Genomic DNA, 20520 nt, shown 5'->3' on the forward strand with positions numbered 1-20520 from the left:
GCCCAGATCAACCTTTTTTTTTCTTTGCTGGTGATGCCGGTGACATCGGTCTGCCTTCCAATAAGCCAGCACGGATCCGAGGGGCCTAATGTATGCATGCAGGGCATGCCGTCGCATTTTATGGTATCCAATCCGTAGCTTGCGCACAGGAAGAACGGGAAAAAGGAACCCAAAATCCTCACAGGTTGATGAGGTGCATCTCCCTCGAACAATTTACCACCACTCGTCTCTGCAGCTCGCAGCTACCAAGATTATCCCTCGGAAATAGCACAACACGTAGCAGGTACCACCGGACCGCATGTGGAAGTCCTATCTGATATCATTCGTCGAATGCTACATAGAACTAGATGACTGGAGGGGGTACATCTGGGCCAACCCTAGTCGAATATCCGGCAAGCAGATCTGCTGGTGGATAATTGGAGCCGGAGCGAGCAGCGAGTCGCGGACTGTTCCACATCGAGGGACGGATTACTATTACACAGCCATCTGAGAGCAGGCACAGGTTCCGTCGTACGGCGTACCGCATCCAGAGTTAGTAAACGAGGTGGACCGATCCCGGTGTCCCTTCGGTCTTTGCTCTTCACCGTGATTCCGTTGGGCTGAACAAGTAATAGTAGACAGTACTAATAACTGTCTATAGAAAAAAGGGGCGCAGATAATAATATGTGAGTATGACAACTAGAGGGGCCGAACCTCAAAAAGGGGTGGGCAATATGTGGTCCATGATACATAGAGGGAAAGAGATTCATCTAACACGAATCATCATTCTCAGGCTGAAACCACGAACACCAGCGCTTACGGCGGACAGGACAAGGCCGGTAACTCTCCCTCAGAAAGCGATTATGCGAAAAGCCGATGGAGACACGACTTAAACCAAGCTAAATGATTTATTCCATGCTAATATGTGTCGAAGGGACTTTCAGTTCCACTAGTCTGGGGCCCTAATTTTGATAGTGCCACAGGGCCTGAGGTAAAATGATGAGCGTACTCCGTACAGCGAAAGTCGCTGGCAAGACGCAGCCGTAAGTACCGAAAGGACCGAGTCAACCGAGTGGAGAGAAAGTTAGGTAGAGAGACACGGAGCTGCAGTGCCCTCAGACAATCAGTCCCCTCCCAGCTCCAGAACGGCCAAAGCAAAATTAATTGCGTTGTGTGGAAAAGAGAACTCCTGATCCCTTGGTCCAGCCGGTTGCTGTGGAACCCCGACAAGCCCGCAGGCCCTCGGAAGACTCAGGAGCAGTTCATGGGAGGGCAACAGACCTAGTTTGGCACTCGCGGACGCGTTGAACCAACCCAAGGTGATCCAATTCGACCCAGAGGCACAGCAACAATTCACCCGGAGGTACCACTCCCAGCAGTCCCAGCATAGCGGGTAGGTAGCCAGGCCCCAATAATGGATTGCGCCCTCGGTCACACTCCACCAGCAACCTACTTACGACTTACGTAGTCGGACGTACAACTGGGACTGAGATTTACGATTAAGGCAGGGAGATGACTGCTATTAATGGATCAATCATAAAATAAATTGAAGACAAAAATAAAAAAAGAGGTTACGAGACCAGAGCGTCGCCCCTGGAACCAGAAGAGTAGTACCACCGAAAAAAAAGATCCCGGCGATTAGGATGATGACACTATAGTAAGTGCTCCAAAAGACCTGGTCGCATAGGCTGACTGGGGGGCATAACGGCGGCAGACTGTCGCGGCGGTACCTGTTGTACCTGTAACCGTAAGGTACCGGTACCTATCAGATGACCGGACAAGACGTATGGTTTGAGTAATACGGAAGGGCGGCGCGGCGAGTGACGCCAGAAAGCAGCCGGGAAGGCGAACGGGGAAGACGATCGGTATAGTAACGGGGTGTACACCAACGGTACCGCCCAGGCGCAAAGGAAGGGAAGGGAAGGGCAAAGTCCGCTCCGGGCGAGAGAGAGACAGACAGAGAGAAGAGAGGGAGAGCCTGAGGGAGTCGACCTTCCAGGCCGGATCGCGCCGCCCATTACTATCCCCAAAGCTGTCTCTGATCCCCCCCCCTCCGTCCTCTCGCCTCCCCCCCCTCCGGTCCCTCTCTTCCTCCCTCTCCTATCCTTTCCCTTATTTTCCTGCTGTTCCTCCGATTATGATGTCCTTTTATCTTCACACGTCTCTCTCGAGGTTCCCTCCGCCGCGGGAGTGATCGCGGATATCTAGTCCCTGAAACTTTTCCTCCAGACTTTTCTCCCCAAAATTCCCTGACCTTTCCTCGACCGCCTGGCCCATTTTCGCTTCGGGAACAGAAAACAACCTGACGGCTCACCGGCCAGCTCTTCATCCACCAGGCTGGGGCGCTTGTTTCAAATCCCCCGTCGTTGACCCTTTACGCCTCCCTCAGCACTCATAGTGTCGTCACGCTCGTGGCCTGAATTGGTGTCATCGACCTCTTCTTTATCTCCAACCTTTCCACTCCTTCCATACCTGTGTCGCGTGAAACGCAGCTCTGCTGTGTCCCACTGGTTTTTGGATTCTCGCTATATAGACTGTGTTATAGATTTTCTTTTTTTTTTTTTTTTTTGTTATTTTTATTCTTATTTTCCTCTTCGTTCTATTCCATTCCCAATGTTCAAAATGGCGGATCATCCGCGTTCAATGGAGTCCAGGGTGGGACGCAAAAACCAACGTGAGTGAGACCCCAGGCATGTAATCCCACTTACATTGCCCTACAATGCTGTTTTCACCGCCCTCCTGCGTCCTCCAAGCGCTTCTTTTTCGGGATCGTGCATCTTCACTTGTCGCGCAACTTTGCTGACCCTCATGTGCGTAGGGTACGGACCGAAAGGTGAACGACTCGTGGCCGGTGTGGTTCCATTGTCCGCGGACAAGACGAAGGTGCTTATGATCCAATCTGCGGGACGTGGCGGCTGGGTGCTTCCCAAAGGCGGTTGGGAGACCGATGAAGTCAGCGCCCAGCAAGCTGCCTGCAGAGAAGCGTGGGAGGAGGGCGGGATAATATGCACGGTGCACAAAGACCTGGGGTTGATCCCAGATATGCGGCCATCGGCATTGTTGACATCTACGGCCCCGAAGGCGTCCTACCAGTTCTTCGAGGTCACCGTGGACCGGGAAGAGGACCAATGGCCCGAGATGCACAAGCGGAAGCGTCAATGGGTCAGCTTTGCGCAAGCGGCCGAGGCGCTTGCCAGTCGTCCCGAGCTTCTGGAAGCGCTGAAACGCAGCTCCATGCGGAGGTAGCGATGGCGTATCATCCCCTCTCACCGGCTCAGGTGGGAGGGGAATCCGAAATATGGAGACTTGCCTGCGGGCGGGAGCTCCATGACGACTTGAAATGATTCTGCAACCGAAAAAGCTACCGTCGATTTTACTTTCTGCTTCGATTCATTTGCTTGAGTTTCGGCCTCTGGTTGGCTATACTGCTTTGGCTTTTTAATCTCTTTTCGGGCCATCGATTGGCGGCCTGACGGCTTTGCGCGCGAGGCGCACTTACCACTATAGAATCTCTGACGGAGCGTCAGCATAGAATGTTAGAGGAGTACGGTCTGATGGCGGTCTCGCCGACGGATGGAGCAAAATTTGCTGGTGGTCGGCAGGACATGGTTTGGGATCGGATCCTACGGATGGAGCGGGCATCTGCTTTTGGAGAGGGTTATTTCTTTATCGGCTTGATATACCCTTGCGACGACATTGCTGGTTGACTGTGGGCCGACAGCCGATCGGGCTTGAGAGCTGCCGACAGGTGCCTACGTTGGTGCTGGGATGGACTGCCTTTTGCTCATGCAAGCTAGGAATCTGACCTGCAACGGAAGAAAGCAAGCATACTCCTGATTTTGCGAGGCAGCCGACCACCGGGGCTGACTGTCTGCTCAGTATGTAATGATAGTAAATGTGTAGAGAGCGTAGACCGTAGACAGAAGATAATTCGAATGTTCACTCGTGCGTTTCTCGTTGACCTTAGGGCGTAGATCTTTCGTACGATGAAATTCCTCTGCGGCAAACACAGCAGACGCATTACCCGAACAGGCAAAGCGCGGGCTGCAGGTCGGCGAGGAACTTCCACTCGGCTCTGCCATCATTCACGCCATCAACAGCTGCGTCGCTGCTTCATCCTCACCACTGCCACCACTACCGTCTACCACCTCCAGACTCCCTTTCATCCCCTTCACAGTTAGCGCGTCTGCGCTGCTAACTCCACCACTACCACCACCATGGATTACGAGATGGACATCGAGCCCACCGGGCCCCAAGTCACTGTCCGCGAGGTGAGCCACCACCAACTAGCTACCTACCTACCTACCTACCATACGACTCTCAACCTCCTCCATTCATAAACCAACCCCCAACCCAAGCCAGCACCTCCCACTAACCCATGAAACCAGGCGGAGCCCAACCGCGTCGACTTCAAACTCACCTCGGTGGACCTAGCCTTCGCCAACTCCCTCCGCCGAACGATGCTCTCGGAGATCCCGACAATGGCCATCGACCTCGTGGAAGTGGAAAAAAACACCTCGGTCCTACCCGACGAATTCCTCGCCCACCGACTGGGCCTTATCCCACTAAACAGCAAAAATTGCGACCAAGACGTCGAGTACACCCGCGACTGCGAATGCGAGGACCACTGCGCGCGGTGCTCCGTGACCCTGACGCTACACGCGCGGTGCACCGGCGACGATATCATGCGCGTGTATGCGCGCGATCTCGTCGTGAACGGGGAACGGGCGAACGAGTGGGTGGGCAATCCGGTGATTTTGGACCCGGAGGGAAATGGACCCTTGATTTGTAAGTTGAGACGCGGGCAGGAGTTGAAGATGACGTGTATTGCGAAGAAGGGTATTGCGAAGGAACATTCGAAGTGGGCGCCTACGGCGGCGGTCGGGTTTGAGTATGATCCGCATAATAATTTGAGGCATGTGGATTATTGGTATGAGGAGGATCCGGCGAAGGAGTGGTATGTTTTCTCTCTTTTCTTGCTGTGCTCTGGGGGTTGGCAGATGAGCTAATCAGGTGGTGATGCAGGCCGGTATCTGCAAACGCAGCATGGGAACAAGCCGCTCCTCCCGACCAACCGTTCGATTACGATGCTCAGCCGAGTAACTTCTACCTCGATGTGGAGAGCATCGGAACCCTCGATCCGGATATGATCATCCAGCAGGGCATTACGGTGCTGCAGCGCAAACTGGCCTCTGTGATCTCGTCGCTGTCCGGCACCGAGGGCGCGGATCGCAATGGCGGCATGGGCGGAGACGACGAAGATATGATGGGCGTGCGCAGTCCGGATGCGTATGAGCCGCCGGAGGGTATGGACGGTGGATTCACGGCGTACGCCAATGGCGGTGCCAGTGCATGGGGCGCCAGTGCAGCAACACCATACGGCGTGACACCGTATGGCGGTGGTTACGGATTCTAGGTGTGCTCGTTTCCACTCCTTCCCATCACTCATCTCACAAGGAGACCAAGCGATGGTACTGAAAGACACCCACCAATCCACCAACCCACAATTCAACCAAAAAGGAGAAACCAACCAAACCAAACAAAACCAAAACAACCACATCACCAATTACCAATCACCGAAGTAACAAACAAAAGCTTACTTCCACTCAGCATCCGGAAGGAGTTCGGGGTTCCCACATTGCTTCTCTTTTCTTTTCTAATTCCTTCTGGCTGGGCGTGCGGATTTGCTTTGCTCTTCTTATCTCTATCTCTGACTCTAACTTTTGGCCTTATTATTATGCACTACGCTTCTTGATTACTTTTCCTGCCGGGCTTGACCGGGCTTGTGATATTAGATCTCATTATTACTTATCTCTACATATGGAATTGCTGTATGCTAAAAATGGACGGCGGAGGGGAGTTAGGGGAAGAAGGAGGGGGGGGGGGATATGAATATGAAAATGAATTTAGATATGGATATGGATATCGAATGGGGATGTATCGCTTCAGTACTTTGTCCAGTATTCTGATCGTAGATTGGATAGTGCCGATCGGTCTATCTATCTATCTGCCTGTCTACCTGTCTAACTACGGAGGACGGAGTAGATGGATTGGAGGAAGAAAGGGAGCTATTACAATCACATACAGATTGGGTGAAGCACACGATGAGAGGGATGAATTGTCTAGATAAGACTATACGATATAATGAGCCCTGGGAGAAAGATACTAGATGAAAGACCACGATACACCATATACCAATACCATCCGGAGTAGACCACCAACACTCCGTCCACCAACTATAAACAGGAAGAGAGCACCGAGCCAAACCAAAACCAAATCACAATCCAGAGGACCCAATGGTCCACGCAGAGCGCCGCACTAATAACCAGGCAACCGCCCGCCAGTTTCTTACCTTTGCAGACAGAGTGATGTGTAGAGAGGGCGGGGGGGGGAAGGAAAGAAAGAGATGTATGGATGGGCGCCATGAACGGGGATATGAGGAGACATGACAGGACATGCAAGATTCCAACCGCTAAATGGCATCCGTCTATGGTTTCCCTTCCCGCACAGCTTTCCAGATCAATGATGATATCCCATAGATGTCGAGGTCAATGGAGATGTAGGGGGGTGGAGGGGTGAGAGAGATGAGGGAGGAGAATGGGATGAGAAACCCGATGAGAACCTGCTCCGTGACGGGCGCCGGTGTACGCCAACCAGCCAGTTGATGCCGAGAAAGAAACAGAAGTAACCGAAGAAAGAGATGACCTGTAGATAAACGCCCACCATGTGCACAGCAGACAAGACCGAGGATGGTTCCGAAAGGACCAGACCGACATTTGTAACCAGGCGATGCGATGCAGAGACAAAGAAGAGTAGAAAGACAAGAAACGCCTGCCGATGCATGCATGATCTCGACTCTGTCGCATCACACGCCGTCAATCGCGTCCCCCAGATCGTCGGATCCGTCGGCCAGGACGGGGTTTTGCGGCAGGCGCCGGCCAAAGCCGTAGTAGAACTCCAGAGTCTTGGCTTTCTGTTTCTCTCGGACCGAATGGAGGTAATCGTAGCTGCCCTCCAGCCCGCGTATTTGACCTTCGATCACCGCCTCGACCGGTCCGAGCATGCGGCCGTGGCTACGACTACTTGACTCGACTCCCATGAAGCTGACTGAATCGTTGCGCCGGACAAGCGGGCTGACGAGTTTGCGCCGCAGCGTCTCGAGATTGACCTTGAGCGTTAGTAGACGGCCACGGTGGTCCATCAGAAGGTGTTTGTTAGTGACAGTGCGACTACGGACGTTGGCCAGCAGCCGCTTGTTCTTCTCGTATTTGCGGACCACGGCCGCATCGGGGCCGAGGACGCGAGTCCACAGCGAGCTGAGCATTTCGCCTTCCTCTCTTTCCTGGGCGTCCGACTCGCGGACCACGGTCCGTTGAAGGTTCAGGAACTGGCGGTCTATGGATTCAAAGAGGGCGAACAGCGCCGTGGAGTGTGTCAGCTCGTTGTTGATCGCCTCCTCGAGCACGGACAGCATCTCGGTAAAGGTGCGCGTCAGGGTGGCACGCGTGCGCTGGGCCGAGGTCTGGCCAAACACGGCGGTCACGAAGTTGCCAAAGGTGGTTGGAGTGCTAGTGAGTTCGCTGCCGGGCTCTTCCCCACTCGAGCCGCTAAGCCGCTCCAGCGCCCCCAGTCGCGCAAAGATATCGTGGAGGTTATCGAACACGATCGACGGCATCGTACTGGGAGGTTGCGACGATAACGTCTCCAGCTCGCGCTTGGCCCAATCCATGGCGATCAGGATGGAGTCGATGTCCCCCTCGACGTCGGAGAAGAAGCGCGCGAGCTCGAGGGACAACGACTTGAGGGACTCCGAGAGCTCATCCAGTTGGCGCACGATGATAGGCGCGCTGGTCATGTTGGTCCCGCGCACCGACTCGCCGAGATCCCAGACGGCCACTCCGGTCTCCTGCAACGCGGTGATTTGGTGCGCGCCATTCTCCGAGTAGTAGATGAGTGGCTCGAACGAGCGCGCAAACCCCGACAACTTGACCAGATCAGGAATCGCTTCGGGGATGCTGGGTAGAAACAAGGCGCGCATGAACGCGATCGAGAGAAAAGCAACGATTACAGAAAGAGCGGTATTGGATTTGGAGCTAGTGATCTTATCGAATTTGGATCGCAAGTAACTAAAGAATGCGACAAAGGGTTCGCGATGCTGAACTTCGGCGCGCACAGCGAACCGGATATCTTAAGCACGAATCATCGATTAGTCACCCGTTCAAGGGAGCTGCAGAGGGTAGCAAACCGAGGTAGATCCTACAATTGCTGAGGTTATTCCCCGATCCAAAGTCCCCTCCTTCGGCATCGGGGCTCGCCCGCGCGCCTTTGGGTCTGGGACTTGGCGATCGGCCTTTTTGCGGGGTCTCTGCATCGGCAGGCAGCGGGACACTGGCCGCGATCGTGATGTCGCCCGACTCGGCGGATTGGCTGCGTTTACCTGCGGTCGGCGCCTCGAGCGCATCCTCATACTGCGGACTGGGCTCGCGCGATTGCGACGGGCTGAGCCCCACGGATGGCTTCAGACGGAAACGGTCCTGGTCGATCGCCTGCACATAGGGCTGATGCCGGTACCATCCGCTTCCCGTCACCATATCATACCTGCGTGATCCCGGCGGGGACCAACGCTCGCCGTTGGGCGTGAGGTCATCTTCCTCCCCTTCCGACTCCTCCGAGCGAAACCCGGAATGCTGAGAGGTGAGGCCGTACATGGGGGAGCGACGAGCGTTGCTGTTAGTTTCGAAGTCCTCGAGCGACGCATCCAATGAGGGATGATCGTCGAAGGCGTTGTCAAGCTCGTCTAACATGATAGACGGCGTTGCGCACTGCAACACCAAAGAAGTCAAGGCCACTTTCGATCGCTGCGACGCCCTTACAGACGATTTGCGCAGCAAAGACAATAACTTCAGAGGGTGGGTGCTAGCAAGGCGATAGAAAGCGGGTTAGTCGCAGGCGCGCTAAGATACGGGTCAAGAAGGGAGAGTCTAATGCGCCAAGAGGGAGGACGATAAGGGAGAGATGATGATGCAGGGGAGGATACGGGGGAAGCATAGGAAAAGGGCGAGGAGTACAGATGAGATGGTCAACGGAGATCCTGCCAGAGCAATCGACGAGAGAAGCGCAGGGTAGAGGAGAAGGAGGAGGGGAGGCAAGACATGAATGGTGGGAGGGTAGTAAGTAGTCAACGATTGCGCGCGGGACGAGAACCCCCGGGGGGTACGCCTGGGTGCCTGAGGAATGGCAGGCAACGCGACCAGGCCGGCCCGACAACGAAACGGGACTCTAGAAGTCCAGAAACACCGGGGATCGAATCAGTCAGTCAGAAAGGCAGCAGCAGTCTTGTCCGGCAGTCTGACTAGTAAGTAAGTAGTAGTAGTAGTAGTAGTAGTAGTAGTAGTAGTGGTGGTGGTGGTGGTGGTGGTGGCGGGCTGGCTGGCTGTCAAAGTTGACGGACGGATCAACGGGGGAAGCGACAAGTCACGGCGGGTTACAGAGGCGCTTGCCAACATCCACCCCAAGTGCCACGGAGACCCGATTATTGGATAGCTGTTGCGGCGTTAGTGAGGGGAAGGAGATACACGCGTATATAATAATGGTATACAATGAAACGGCGTGGTGTTCAGTGGAGGGAAGGTGGAAGTCTTCAGGCCAGGTACAGCAGGATACGGCCCGCCCCTCGCATGCCTTCCACGGCTGGGATTTTATCAAGAGGAAAGAACGTCCCATGGAGGGGCGCCGCTGGTGGCTGGTCCAATCAGGCAGCTGCCGCCACGGGTCAGGTGGAATCATGGGATGCTCATCCCTACAGCCCCATCGTAGCCTCCAGTCTGTAGTCTCCCACTGCGCGCTCTCTCTCTGTTCTGCGCTTGCACTGCGGACAATGTCTTTGGTATCAGAAAGCAACCCTCTTCCACTGCTTTCAGACGATTGTCTTCTCTCAAAGAACACAATCTTTCTTCTTGATACGAACTGCTTGCCAGACGGGGGAAAAAAGCATCCTGGCGGCACCGGGCCCGACTGGTCGTGGCTTAGGTTTGCCCGCGCATGCTACTAGACTCTCTATCTACGCTTATTTCCAGTGATGATTGTGTTTCACCCCGACGGACTAGACTTGACCGACAAAACTCTCTCAGCGATAACGAGTCAAGGACCCTGGGAACTCCGTAGATACCAAAGTAGATACTAGTTTGAGCCCCACCCGTTGCGACAGTTGCGACATCGCGTCCCGAACCACCACCACCACCCTCCATCATCCATCAACCATCATCTCTATACGGCGGTCCAGCAAGCGTAGTACTCCGGCCAAATAAACTCTAAGGCACCAAGAAGCAACAGCCATTCGATGACCAACATCGGCGTGACTCGCATCCATCGTTTCTCTCTTACCTGTCGAGCCCGGGGGCCGACCACATGACCCCCGAGGAAGGTTCTCTGACCCTACCTATCACCCCCTCGATCGAACCGGTAACTTCCGTAGTTCGCACTCTTTCCCCAGGCTCGAAGGCTGAAGAGGAGGGGGGGGGGAAAAGGGGGAGTGAATCTCCCCCTCAACATCGTAACGGGTTGGTGCTGGCAACCTGGGACCTTTACCCTCCGGTCGACCGTCCATCTGGTTGGTCGGAGGGCCTCGAGGGACGGTACTTCGGTACCATCCACCTGCCTATCAATGGCGGGCTGCCAACTGGCCCAACGGCCGGTCCAATGGCCACACCGCGCTGCCCTCCACGGCCTGCAAGGATCATCCGCCAGATTGCCGGTGCAGTGGCCACCGTTGGCCGGGGAGAGGCACTACCCTGACTCGAGGAACATTTCCAGCCAGACACTACTCACCGAGGGGGGACCCCTCCTGGTCCATCTGCAGTGCATACGTGGTTGCGGTCGGGCCAGGGCGAATCCCCGGCCAGCACCGCCTGCACGTGATACTTTTGAAACACGGGACCGGCCCAGCGCACGGTCATCGGTCCGTCAGGCAGGAAAAAGCAGGAAGCAAGCAAAGCAGGCACACGCACGTCATCATGAGAGGAGATCTCTTCAATTCATTATGGTCTCAGCAACCAATAGTTAACCATGATACACAGAGAGCTGCAAGAAACACGTTCGTCGAGGACACATAGGAAACGGAGAAAAGGGAAACAAGCAGGGAATATGTAGACAGCGGTCGCGAAGGAGACAGGACTCTATTGTATCTGCATCGTTCCAACGCACGAACACCAAAGGTCTATCGCGGGAAAGCAAGGGTCGAGTATTGTTACATTCCCGGTCTGTCGGGTCGCCGAGCCTCTGCCTGTTTCCAGCGCAGTGATAGGATCAAGCAATATCCCGCAGACGGGTTCTAGAGAGGTTCATGAGGGTGAGGGAATTTAAGCGGTGCTCTCCTTGAGGTAGCTGTAAAGGTAGACATGTTAGCACCGTGTATCGCGGATCGGAGAGAGCCCGGAATGAGGACATACGTGATGAGGTCGTTGCGCTCCTTGGTCTTCTTGAGACCACCGAAGGCCATCTTGGTACCGGGGATGAACTTCTTGGGGTTCTCGAGGTAGGAGAACTGCGGAAAGCGTGTTAGTCACAGGGCTTCACAGCCACGTGCGGAATGAGTGAGCCGGAGCATACCAGAGAGTTCTCATCCCAGGTGACACCAGCCTGCTTGTTGGCGTCGGTGTAGGCGTAGCCCTCGGCCTGACCGGTCTTACGGCCGAAGAGACCGCTCAAGTTGGGGCCGACCTTGTGGGGACCACCAGCCTCGACGGTGTGGCACTGAGCGCAACGAGTCTAGTAACCATGTTAGCAAAAAAAGGTTCCCCCCGATCAAATGCCACCATGCGGCGCAGATCGAATAGAACTCACCTGGAAGAGCTTAGCACCCTTGGCGGAGTCACCTGCAATGGTTCCAACGTTAGCGGTCTGTTCGGCCTTCTTTGCCGCCTCGGCCTCGAGCTCCTCCTTCTTCTTCAACTCCTCCAACTCGGCCTCGCGGGTGTGGAGAGAGGTGAGGAAACAGTAGGTATCCCAGCTTGTCATGATGGCGGATGTAACGCTTGAGTCGTGTGCTGTGTTGGAAATCTCGTCTCTCGTTGCAGTGGTGTTTGGAGAAGCGAAAGCGAAAGTGCGCAGTTGCGGATCAGAGAGGTAGAGGTGACAACACAGACGCGCCCAAGATGTCACAGCGGACAGAGATGCCGACCACCAGTAGCCGCCATCATACGGTGACAACCCGCACGGCATTGAGTGAATGCCATGGGCGGGAAGCCAGTGAATAATGACGATGCACCGGAGACAAGGAGTGACGACACAAAGGAAAGAGTAACTGCTTACCAGGAGCGAAACCAGCGTCCTTGCCCATTTTGAATGTGTGTGGGGGTTTTTGGGGAGGGATTAAAAGGTATAGAAATGATGTACAAACGAATTGGAGGCGTGGAGGATATCCTGGGGAAAGATAGAAGCACTGGAGGAGAGAAAGCGGACGAGGGAAGAAAAACTTGCGATTCAATTTGTACAAGAGCGACCAGCCTTTGCCCCCAACACCTCCCGTGATCCGGGCCGTGGCCAATCAGGACCGAGATGATTCAGCGCAACGGGCGCTTCCGGGACGCGATGGCCGGTGTCTTTTTTGAGCCATGCCTCATACTATGGTATTTTCCATGTTCCTTGAATGGTCTCCATTCCAGATCGATCGAATTGAATGCCCCTGGGAATCCCTTGGTCCAGGCGCATTTTGCCTCCCTACTCTATCTAGATAGGACGAGACGATCCTCGCCGGGATCCTTCGAGAACCCTTCGTTTGTTCCGTCGGAGACTGACGTAGTGCCCTCCGGATGATCTCATCTTACGTTCATCCGTGCCATCTTTGTGCCTCCGTGATGATGGAATGGGCCGGTCCCCGTTGGAACAATTGGCGGTACGGACTATACTTGGAGTAGCCGGCGCTGGTCCACCGCAATGGCTGTTGGGGTCCTCCAAAAAACAGACGTTGCAAATTCCCGGCCCGTCATTTGTCCTCCGACTTTGACCGACTGGTAATGAAAACTCGTGTTGTTCCGCTCCGCCGGCTTGGTCCCGAGGTGGCCTGAGGCGAGTAAACAACCACAAGCACCGATCTGACGGATTCTACTCTATATGTCTGGGTAGCTGTATGAAGTAGGCGCATACGCTTTAACTGTTCACACATAAAATGGATACCTAATAGACGCGCTCCATTTACATCCACAGCTACTACTATGTAAAAATAATCCATCAACCCCAACCAATCACAAACCATAACCCAGAATAGATCCCCAGCCAAACAGCAACAGCAGCACACCTCCCTCACGTGATCCGTATAGCCTCCGCAACACCAAAAAAAACTACCCGCGCGACACCAAACCCCGGACAGGCACACCCTCCACCACCGCGCAACAGCGGCCATTCCAGCTCCATCATCCTCTCTCCAACCCTCCGAGCCCTTTCCCAATACCCACCTAACCCACCACCACCATGCCCCCCATCACAATCCCCCAATTCCTCCTCCCCCGGGGGGCGCCCTCCCCGCTCACCCTCCGCGCGCTGAGCCAACAAACCACCTACAGCATCACCACGCAGCGCTGCTCCTCCTCCAAATCCAACCAAAGCCAACCACGCGTGCTCGCCAAACCCGACAAGTTCCGTCCGCCCTCGCACCCCGCGCGTCGAGTCGTGCAAACCCGCAATGGAAAGGTCATGAACCCCGGCCCGATTAACTATCCGGGCCCGAAGCTCAGCGAGAAGGAAAAGGAGGAGCAGAGGAATAGACAGTACCCGAATATGTTCCCGCCCGAGGGAACGGTCATGCATAAGTTTTTGACGAATCGGTGGATTCATATTTGGATTGCGATGGTATGATTATACATCTACATACATGCTGGGCTTGTTTGTGACATGTTGGTTATGGGTTGCTAACGGGTGTATGAAATCTGTAGGGCGTGTTAACCTCCCTAGCTACGTTTACGTTCACGACAAACTTCAAGCGCTCGTCGCCATTTGCTCATTTGCTGCCGCCGTGGTCCGGGCTGTTGAGTCATCCGATCGATACGATTTCGCAGGCCGTTTCGGTGTTTCGGATGCATGTGGAGCATAATTCGATGGAGACGAGGGAGAAGCGGAGGAGACGAGTGGATGATGCGGAGAAGAGACGGCAGTATCGCATTGCTCATGGAATGGAGGAGCCGGATGAGAGGGATGAGGTTAAGGTCGAAGGGACGGAGCAGGGTGCTGTGGATGATCAGTCGCCTGTGGCGGTGGAGCAGCAGGGTCAGGATGATAAGAATGTGTATGTTGATTGGGAGGGCAACAAGAGGCCCGTTAAGAAGTGGTTGGGAATTTGGTGAGAGGGGTTGGTTGGTTGGCCCGTGGGCTTTCCCTGGTTTAACTAGATGTCGTGGAATTATCATGTGAAGACCGGTTATGGAGATTGTATATTAGCCTTTGATTGTCCTTTATGCCCTTTCGTGCTCTGCTATGTACAAGTTGGGTTCTAGTCGGTTGCCCTATCTTCATGGCGATATATCATTGATTTGCTTCATCTCGTCTCAAGCTCGCCTGTTCGCTGTCGTAGATTCGAGCTTCGTCGACATCTGTATCTTCAGCAAACGCGTAGGATGTTTCCAACCTCCACGCTCGTGGTGTGGTTGGCGGTAAGTTCGTCGACCGTCCCGGTCATTTGGACACTTCAATCCATCGTGCGACAGGTATATGCAAACTGAGGCAAGGATTTCGGGCTGGGACCCGGCTGGTGGCCAATACAGTTGGTTCAGCCCACCTGGACACCCTCCAGACCCTCAAGAACCTCTTCGCCAACACCTCCCTTCTCCAGAACTAGTTTGAGCATCTTGGCGATCGTGCGCCTCTTAACACCACCACGTCGCGGTCTCCAGACTCCCGAGACCTCTTCGCCGGTGGATGGTTCCAACAAAGCCGCCTCTTCAGCAGCCGCAGTGGAGCCCAGTGTCGCCAGGTTCTCCGAGTTCGGTACACCCGGTTGCGTGAGACGGGATGGAGGGTCGACGGTGCGGATAGAGAGCAGCTTCAGGCCCTCAGAGTCGGTGTCACGGGTGACAGACACAGCCAGAACAGTATCCGCGACAGCGATTTCTTCCCTGTTGGGATCGAAAACAACATTGTCGCCCACCGAAATGACAAGTAGAGTCACAGGAGGCCGAACTTGTTGCGTCGAGGATAGATGAGACTTCAGCTGTGAACGGGGGTATAGGTATTCGGCGGCATTCCAATCATCGTCAAAGAAGGGATCTTCCTCTCCCTTGGACTTGAGCTTGGGAAGCTTAGTCGACAAAAGCGCCAGATGAGTCGTAAGAGAGAGCAAAGGAAGCGGGTACGACAAAGGCTGAGACAGAAGTAGCACCTGCACGTACAACATTAACACCAAGCGCCTCAGAGCAGGGAACAGACACTCACATCAATGTACAACCGCCAATGCCAGCGCTTATTGATCACCAATCGACCCTTCAAACCACCCGCCATTTCACCATCTCCACCTTGCCCACCCGCGACCGATTCAACCAGAGGCTCGCGCATCATTTCCGACAAGAAAACCGGCAAGGCATCATCGTCCCGGAATCCGGGAATCTCAATAGACATTTGCACCCATGATCCATGTCCAGCGCTAGACGATTGTTTCCCCTCACCACCTTCATTATCGGCATATTCCTCTTGGGTATGTTGTGATAGATTCAGGGCTTCTGCGGCAACAACGGTCTTTTCCACCTCGGCCTTGACTCCGACGATGGCCTGGGTACCATCTGCGAAACCGACGCGCGCGCTACCGTTGGTGCCCGGAAGAATATCTGTCTCTGCAGTCAAGGGTCGGAATTGCGTAGCTGAGCGACCATCTGGGCGAATCGGGCCATCGGGGAGAGACAGCGAGGTGTAGAGGTAGGAAAGCTCTGCGGGAGAGATGAGCGGGGTCTGGGAAGCAGACGAGGCCTGACGCTGAGCTGACATTGTGGGTAGGAGATGTTGCGAGCGTCAGAGACAATAAAGGAGAAGAGGGAGATGGACGTTAGAGTGAACGATGGGATTAATTGGCAGCCCGCAGCCTGGCGCTTTAGGATGCACAAACGAAGCACTGGATAGATGTCGTTCTACTTGAACAAACTCTGGCGACAAATAAATCGGTTGCAGGGTGCTCACTAGATCAAGCCACCCATGCCGACAACAGACCTGTATAAAATAGTGCTTGCGACCAAATGAAGTCTCCTCGACTGGAAACCTTTTGACGTAGTGCTGCATTAGGAAATTCTGCCGGCGGGCGGGGAAACGGATCTTCCGTCGTTATCGCAGAGGATGGACACGAGCAACGGATCTACTAGCTTTTCTTACAATAAACAAGATGGAAATAAAAAAATAGAATGAAGTTCAGATATTGTTGTCAGACACTGCAGTTGTGGCTGTTTCAATTAGCGTATATATAAACAGACGGCTAGACCGTCGGGGTAAGTCCTATATTACAATAGTGTTCAAAGCCCAGAACCAGCCACCAGTGCTCCTTCCCAGCAAGTTGTGAAATTGTACAATGGATGAATGGAAATCTTTTGTTCTTGTGAAAGCTCGAAGTAATGCTTTCAATCCGCGCATTGAGAAGAAAGGAATGAGGGGGGGAGAAAGAATGATGAGTGAGGATCAATGCCCTGGAAATATAGAGAGGGGTGAAGGAGTTTGACAAAAGGAAATGGTCGGCTGTAGTAGTCAGCACGGGTTCGGGGAGGTGAGTATATATATATATAAGGAATGGTAGCAAACATTGCGACTCGCGCGATTGGTATCAGTAGAAGGATGAGCAATGTGCAAGGGGTGCAAGGATATCAAGGAACGAAGGACACATGCAAGCGGTATACCGAAAACAAGGTGCGAGGCCGACGGTATCTATAAAAGGGCCTTTGGGGTATGAAGACAGAACCAGACAAATGAAAGGAAACCCGGGCTGAACCGTGGCCTATACAAACATGGGTAGAAGTCGAAGCGCAGGATGGAAGAACACAGGAAATGAAAAAAAGGAGAAAAGAGAAGAAGAAAAAGGAAAAGAAGCTGCCAGCCCTCCACGGAGATAGAAAACATAGTAGACACCAGATCCCGTACGCCTTGCTCGGTTAAATTCGCCGATATTCCGCGCATGCCCACCGCATTTTTTCTCTTGGATTAAATATGAACAAGATCAGTCGAAGATGGTGAAGAAATGAAAAGAAGAGGTTCATCTCCAAGCTAGCGGCAAGTTGCTGATCCTGTCAGGAACTTAGCCGGGGCTGGCTTGGCCCATTCGCCATCCTCATAGGGAGGGGTTGGCCATTGGCGACTGGAGTTGGCATCCGTCTGCTCCTCCGGCAGGGGTAGTCGTCTGCACGGCGTGGTTTCCGAATGGCCAAAAGAAACGCCATCGCACTTGGCGGATGGGGAGGGTGTAGGATAAGGACTGGGCAATGGACGAGAATGGTCATTTCCCAGGGCCTGGCGGCTGTAGTTCGACGAGACATCAGATGGAACTTCGGTCTGTGCTAGGCGTCTAGCAGCCTTGCTTGCAGAATGCAGAACTTCATCCAAAAGCTCATCTTCCTCTTCGGGGGTCTCATAGCGGTGGATAGGGTTGTTAGACATCTGCATTGCACGCCGAGTCCGACTGGAGATGGGCCCTCCGGTGCCACTGGTCGAGACAGGACTTTCACCCATTGAGCGAATTGAACCTTGCGGCATTGACTGACGCTTGGTGCCATCAACAGGAGAAGTGATCTGCACGGGAACATTACCGAGGGCGGCCGAGTCAAGGGAGTATTTCACGGTTTGAAGGGCCTTGTCAAGCTCCGAAAGGTCAGAGTTCGGCTTCGGCTCGCTCACGTTGACGGAGTCCAAAGCCAGGGAAGACCGATTTGACCAAGGCATGCAGCCGGCGTTCGCTTCAACATCGTCCGCTGTGTTGGCCTGGTTGCGACCGGATAACCTGCGGGCTCTCTTGCGAAGGTGCGAGAAAAAGCTCTCCTTTGGGGTGATGGCGAAGCTCACGTTTCCCCCACCGTTGAGCGCCCGCTCCGCTTCTTGCCGGTGGATTTCAGCGTAGTGATTACCGTGCGAGTTGACAGAAAGCTGCCTGCCAATTTTCTTGCTCGCCTTGGAGTTGGCGCTGTCGCCAGAGTGTGCGAGAGATGAATTGGCTTGCGCTGTGACCGCATTAGAGAGAGGAGAGACTGGCCGAATCGAGGGGAGGATGGGCATTGGAGCCCCATTCGCCCAAGTGGCACGCTTACTGGGCGCTGGCTTGCTCTTGGCAGCCTGGAGCTCCGAGTTATATGACACCGATTGCTTGGACGAATTCTCGCTCTCCACAGGCAGGACAGGGCTTTCCGACCGACCGATCAATGACCTCCGGAACCACGATGACTTGTATGCAAGGGTTGGGGAATCATTGTTATCCCGGCTAGCGGATTTGAAGCTCTTATCCGATTGCTTCCGACCCAGCAGCCGAGCGGTGGACGACTTTGGGCGCAGCGGGTCAATTGCATCAGCAAAGTACTCGTGGTTCAGGGCCTGCGTGGAAGTCGGTCTGTTTTTGGGATCCCACATTAGACACCACGTAACAAACTGACTGAGAGCGGCCGGCCACTGGGGAGCCTGCAGGATACTGTCCATGGAATGGGGAGCCATCTATGATTCATTAGTCATCGCAACAGGGCGGAAGCATCGGGCAATCATACCTTCGGGAACGTAAATCCCAACTTCTGGGCCAGGCGGGAGCCTTCTCTCCACTCACCACCTCCAAGTTTAGCACCCGACTTGCTGTACCAGTTACCAGGGCTTCCCATAATCTCGCATACGCGCCAGACCTGGTCAACCTCGTTGCCACCAGGGAACAGGGGCTTCAACGTGGCGATCTCAACCGCCATCGCACCGATAGCCCACATGTCCACTGGGGCGGAGTACTCTCCTGCGCGCAGAAGAACCTCAGGCGCACGGTACCACCGTGTAGACACGTAAGTGGTGTAAGGCAGCTTGGAGTGGGTTTCTCTTGCGAGGCCAAAGTCGGCTATCTTGACTGTGTATGTTGGGGGAGTGGAAGGAGGAGTAACAAGGTTAGAGTAACGGCTAAAAGCAGAGTCATTCGGGGCGGATGTCGAGACGAGGATGTTTTCGGGCTTAATGTCGCGGTGGAAGAAGTGGTGGGCATGGATGTGGTCGAGACCCGACAAGATTTGATAGAGAATGCTCTTGACGTGCTTCCCATCGAGGGGCTTGTGGTCGCGGGCTTTCATTAGTTGGTAAAGATTGCCGTCCATGTACTCCATGCAGATGTGTAGTTTGCGTGAAAGCGGGTCGAGGAAGATATCGAGGGCTGGGACAAGGTGGGGATGGGGTGGCAGGGTTCGGAGAAAGATGACTTCGCGCAGCTCGAGGCAGGGGGCCAATGAATCAAAGGTCTTCTTCATTGTCTTGATAGCAACCTGGTCCAGGGATTAGCAAGCAAGTCAGGGAGCAAAAGAAACCTTGCGACAACATACCATGGTCCCCCGCCGTGCAACGTTGGAACCAGCGGTCCGTACACGTGCGACGGCCACGCTACCAAAGCTGCCATCACCCACTTCCTTGAGGACCTCGAACCGGTCCTCCAGGCTAGCGACTGAAGTGGGAGCAACGCTCCGTGATGAGGAGTGGTCGTAGCAGACAGTCATTGTGTCTCCCTTCTGTTCTCTGCCAGCAGAAAATCCAAGAGAACTTTTTGCGGCTCGAGTAAGGCTTGGTCAGCCGAGGTAAGGAATGTTTCGAAGGAGTATACGGCTCTCCCAGTGAATGTCGGAAGGGTCGAATTGGATCAGGTGCTCATCCTTCGCAGTTAGACAAGGTGGTGGTATCCACGGGGGGTATAGTTCTTTCCCATGGATGGAAGGGGAGAGTGCAGGATGGGATGCGATAAGGTATCAGATGCAGAAGAGGATCGGTACGAAATTGGGGCCAGAGAGGAGGGGGAAAGGGGTAGTCATGTAGTTCTCAGAGACGAAGCGAAGGTGGAGGAGAGGAAGATCTGGAAACCAGATGGAAGACCCAGAGGATTGGACGTGATCACTGGAGTGATAGGAGCGGATCCGTCTGGGTGGACACAGCTAAACGAAAGGGTGATCGGAGGCCGCCTTGGGGAGGGGGAAAGGAAATGGGAAAAGCAAGCCCCTGACGCGGTGACAGCTTTAGCCTTTACCAGCTCCAAGACGAGGAGGAGAAGTTGGGTCCGGGCCGTGGGGACTGAAGAGGCGGTCGACGACGATGCGGGTTTGGTGAAAAAGCGCTGGTGCAGATCCGAAATAATAATAATAATAATAATAATAATTATGCTCCCAAGGCGAGTAGGTAAATGATGCAGGTGGGTTTATTGAGGGGTTAAAAGGCCTGAACCGGAGGGACGGACTGGTGCTGACATGGACCAAAGGGTCGAATGAGGGTTCCCCTTGAGAATTGACGGCCGACGCACGACAGAGAGAATGTGATGATCATGCAGAGCCTGTCTCGAGGGTATCTAGTTGAGGTTGGAGGAGGAGGGGGGGG

General features: G+C 54.3%; 8 protein-coding genes across 8 annotated transcripts; 3 read left to right on the forward strand and 5 right to left on the reverse strand.

Moving 5' to 3' along the window:
- Nucleotides 1–2450: 2450 nt before the first annotated feature.
- BO80DRAFT_239180 (NUDIX hydrolase) lies at nt 2451–3235 on the forward strand. The gene is made up of 2 exons (XM_025714531.1): nt 2451–2653; nt 2798–3235. The coding sequence occupies exons 1-2, from the start codon at nt 2593–2595 to the stop codon at nt 3223–3225; spliced, it is 489 nt and encodes a 162-aa protein (XP_025570609.1). The 5' UTR covers nt 2451–2592; the 3' UTR covers nt 3226–3235.
- Nucleotides 3236–4076: 841 nt separating this feature from the next.
- Nucleotides 4077–5839, forward strand: BO80DRAFT_392277 (DNA-directed RNA polymerase II core subunit RPB3). The gene is made up of 3 exons (XM_025717213.1): nt 4077–4250; nt 4368–4936; nt 5005–5839. The coding sequence occupies exons 1-3, from the start codon at nt 4197–4199 to the stop codon at nt 5393–5395; spliced, it is 1014 nt and encodes a 337-aa protein (XP_025570610.1). The 5' UTR covers nt 4077–4196; the 3' UTR covers nt 5396–5839.
- A 785-nt stretch (nt 5840–6624) lies between these two features.
- BO80DRAFT_485156 (uncharacterized protein) lies at nt 6625–8783 on the reverse strand (the record flags this gene model as incomplete). Its single annotated transcript, XM_025723485.1, has 2 exons — nt 6625–8166; nt 8240–8783. The coding sequence occupies 2 exons, from the start codon at nt 8781–8783 to the stop codon at nt 6845–6847; spliced, it is 1866 nt and encodes a 621-aa protein (XP_025570611.1). The 3' UTR covers nt 6625–6844.
- Nucleotides 8784–10704: 1921 nt separating this feature from the next.
- On the reverse strand, nt 10705–10934 carry BO80DRAFT_321812 (uncharacterized protein; the record flags this gene model as incomplete). The annotated part of the gene is made up of 2 exons (XM_025715140.1): nt 10705–10764; nt 10845–10934. Coding segments are annotated over 2 exons (150 nt in total), but the record flags the coding sequence as incomplete, so codon positions are not given.
- A 392-nt stretch (nt 10935–11326) lies between these two features.
- On the reverse strand, nt 11327–12418 carry BO80DRAFT_429270 (cytochrome c). The gene is made up of 4 exons (XM_025720431.1): nt 11821–12418; nt 11587–11745; nt 11427–11521; nt 11327–11361 (listed from the first exon to the last, which is right to left on the reverse strand). The coding sequence occupies exons 1-4, from the start codon at nt 12196–12198 to the stop codon at nt 11337–11339; spliced, it is 657 nt and encodes a 218-aa protein (XP_025570613.1). The 5' UTR covers nt 12199–12418; the 3' UTR covers nt 11327–11336.
- A 932-nt stretch (nt 12419–13350) lies between these two features.
- BO80DRAFT_505602 (uncharacterized protein) lies at nt 13351–14513 on the forward strand. The gene is made up of 2 exons (XM_025724499.1): nt 13351–13824; nt 13908–14513. The coding sequence occupies exons 1-2, from the start codon at nt 13447–13449 to the stop codon at nt 14313–14315; spliced, it is 786 nt and encodes a 261-aa protein (XP_025570614.1). The 5' UTR covers nt 13351–13446; the 3' UTR covers nt 14316–14513.
- Nucleotides 14334–16191, reverse strand: BO80DRAFT_417283 (exosome non-catalytic core subunit RRP42). Its single transcript, XM_025718213.1, has 2 exons — nt 15400–16191; nt 14334–15346 (listed from the first exon to the last, which is right to left on the reverse strand). The coding sequence occupies exons 1-2, from the start codon at nt 15943–15945 to the stop codon at nt 14738–14740; spliced, it is 1155 nt and encodes a 384-aa protein (XP_025570615.1). The 5' UTR covers nt 15946–16191; the 3' UTR covers nt 14334–14737.
- Nucleotides 16192–16973: 782 nt separating this feature from the next.
- On the reverse strand, nt 16974–19757 carry BO80DRAFT_239328 (serine/threonine-protein kinase). Its single transcript, XM_025714532.1, has 3 exons — nt 19485–19757; nt 18684–19427; nt 16974–18633 (listed from the first exon to the last, which is right to left on the reverse strand). The coding sequence occupies exons 1-3, from the start codon at nt 19653–19655 to the stop codon at nt 17203–17205; spliced, it is 2346 nt and encodes a 781-aa protein (XP_025570616.1). The 5' UTR covers nt 19656–19757; the 3' UTR covers nt 16974–17202.
- Between the last annotated feature and the right edge of the window lie 763 nt (nt 19758–20520).

Source organism: Aspergillus ibericus (assembly GCF_003184845.1).
Source record: "Aspergillus ibericus CBS 121593 unplaced genomic scaffold BO80scaffold_60, whole genome shotgun sequence".
In the NCBI taxonomy this organism is placed as follows: Eukaryota; Fungi; Ascomycota; class Eurotiomycetes; order Eurotiales; family Aspergillaceae; genus Aspergillus; species Aspergillus ibericus.

Coding starts and splice junctions, on each gene's coding strand:
- BO80DRAFT_239180 (XM_025714531.1), top strand. CDS start 2,593: ATGTTCAAAATGGCGGATCATCCGCGTTCAATGGAGTCCAGGGTGGGA. Junction 2,654..2,797: donor GGTGGGACGCAAAAACCAAC/GTGAGTGAGACC, acceptor TCATGTGCGTAG/GGTACGGACCGAAAGGTGAA.
- BO80DRAFT_392277 (XM_025717213.1), top strand. CDS start 4,197: ATGGATTACGAGATGGACATCGAGCCCACCGGGCCCCAAGTCACTGTC. Junction 4,251..4,367: donor CCCAAGTCACTGTCCGCGAG/GTGAGCCACCAC, acceptor CCATGAAACCAG/GCGGAGCCCAACCGCGTCGA. Junction 4,937..5,004: donor GAGGATCCGGCGAAGGAGTG/GTATGTTTTCTC, acceptor GTGGTGATGCAG/GCCGGTATCTGCAAACGCAG.
- BO80DRAFT_429270 (XM_025720431.1), bottom strand. CDS start 12,198: ATGCCGTGCGGGTTGTCACCGTATGATGGCGGCTACTGGTGGTCGGCA. Junction 11,746..11,820: donor AGGGTGCTAAGCTCTTCCAG/GTGAGTTCTATT, acceptor CATGGTTACTAG/ACTCGTTGCGCTCAGTGCCA. Junction 11,522..11,586: donor CCTGGGATGAGAACTCTCTG/GTATGCTCCGGC, acceptor CGCTTTCCGCAG/TTCTCCTACCTCGAGAACCC.
- BO80DRAFT_505602 (XM_025724499.1), top strand. CDS start 13,447: ATGCCCCCCATCACAATCCCCCAATTCCTCCTCCCCCGGGGGGCGCCC. Junction 13,825..13,907: donor TTCATATTTGGATTGCGATG/GTATGATTATAC, acceptor TGAAATCTGTAG/GGCGTGTTAACCTCCCTAGC.
- BO80DRAFT_417283 (XM_025718213.1), bottom strand. CDS start 15,945: ATGTCAGCTCAGCGTCAGGCCTCGTCTGCTTCCCAGACCCCGCTCATC. Junction 15,347..15,399: donor ATTGGCGGTTGTACATTGAT/GTGAGTGTCTGT, acceptor TTGTACGTGCAG/GTGCTACTTCTGTCTCAGCC.
- BO80DRAFT_239328 (XM_025714532.1), bottom strand. CDS start 19,655: ATGACTGTCTGCTACGACCACTCCTCATCACGGAGCGTTGCTCCCACT. Junction 19,428..19,484: donor TTGCACGGCGGGGGACCATG/GTATGTTGTCGC, acceptor TCCCTGGACCAG/GTTGCTATCAAGACAATGAA. Junction 18,634..18,683: donor TGGGATTTACGTTCCCGAAG/GTATGATTGCCC, acceptor AATGAATCATAG/ATGGCTCCCCATTCCATGGA.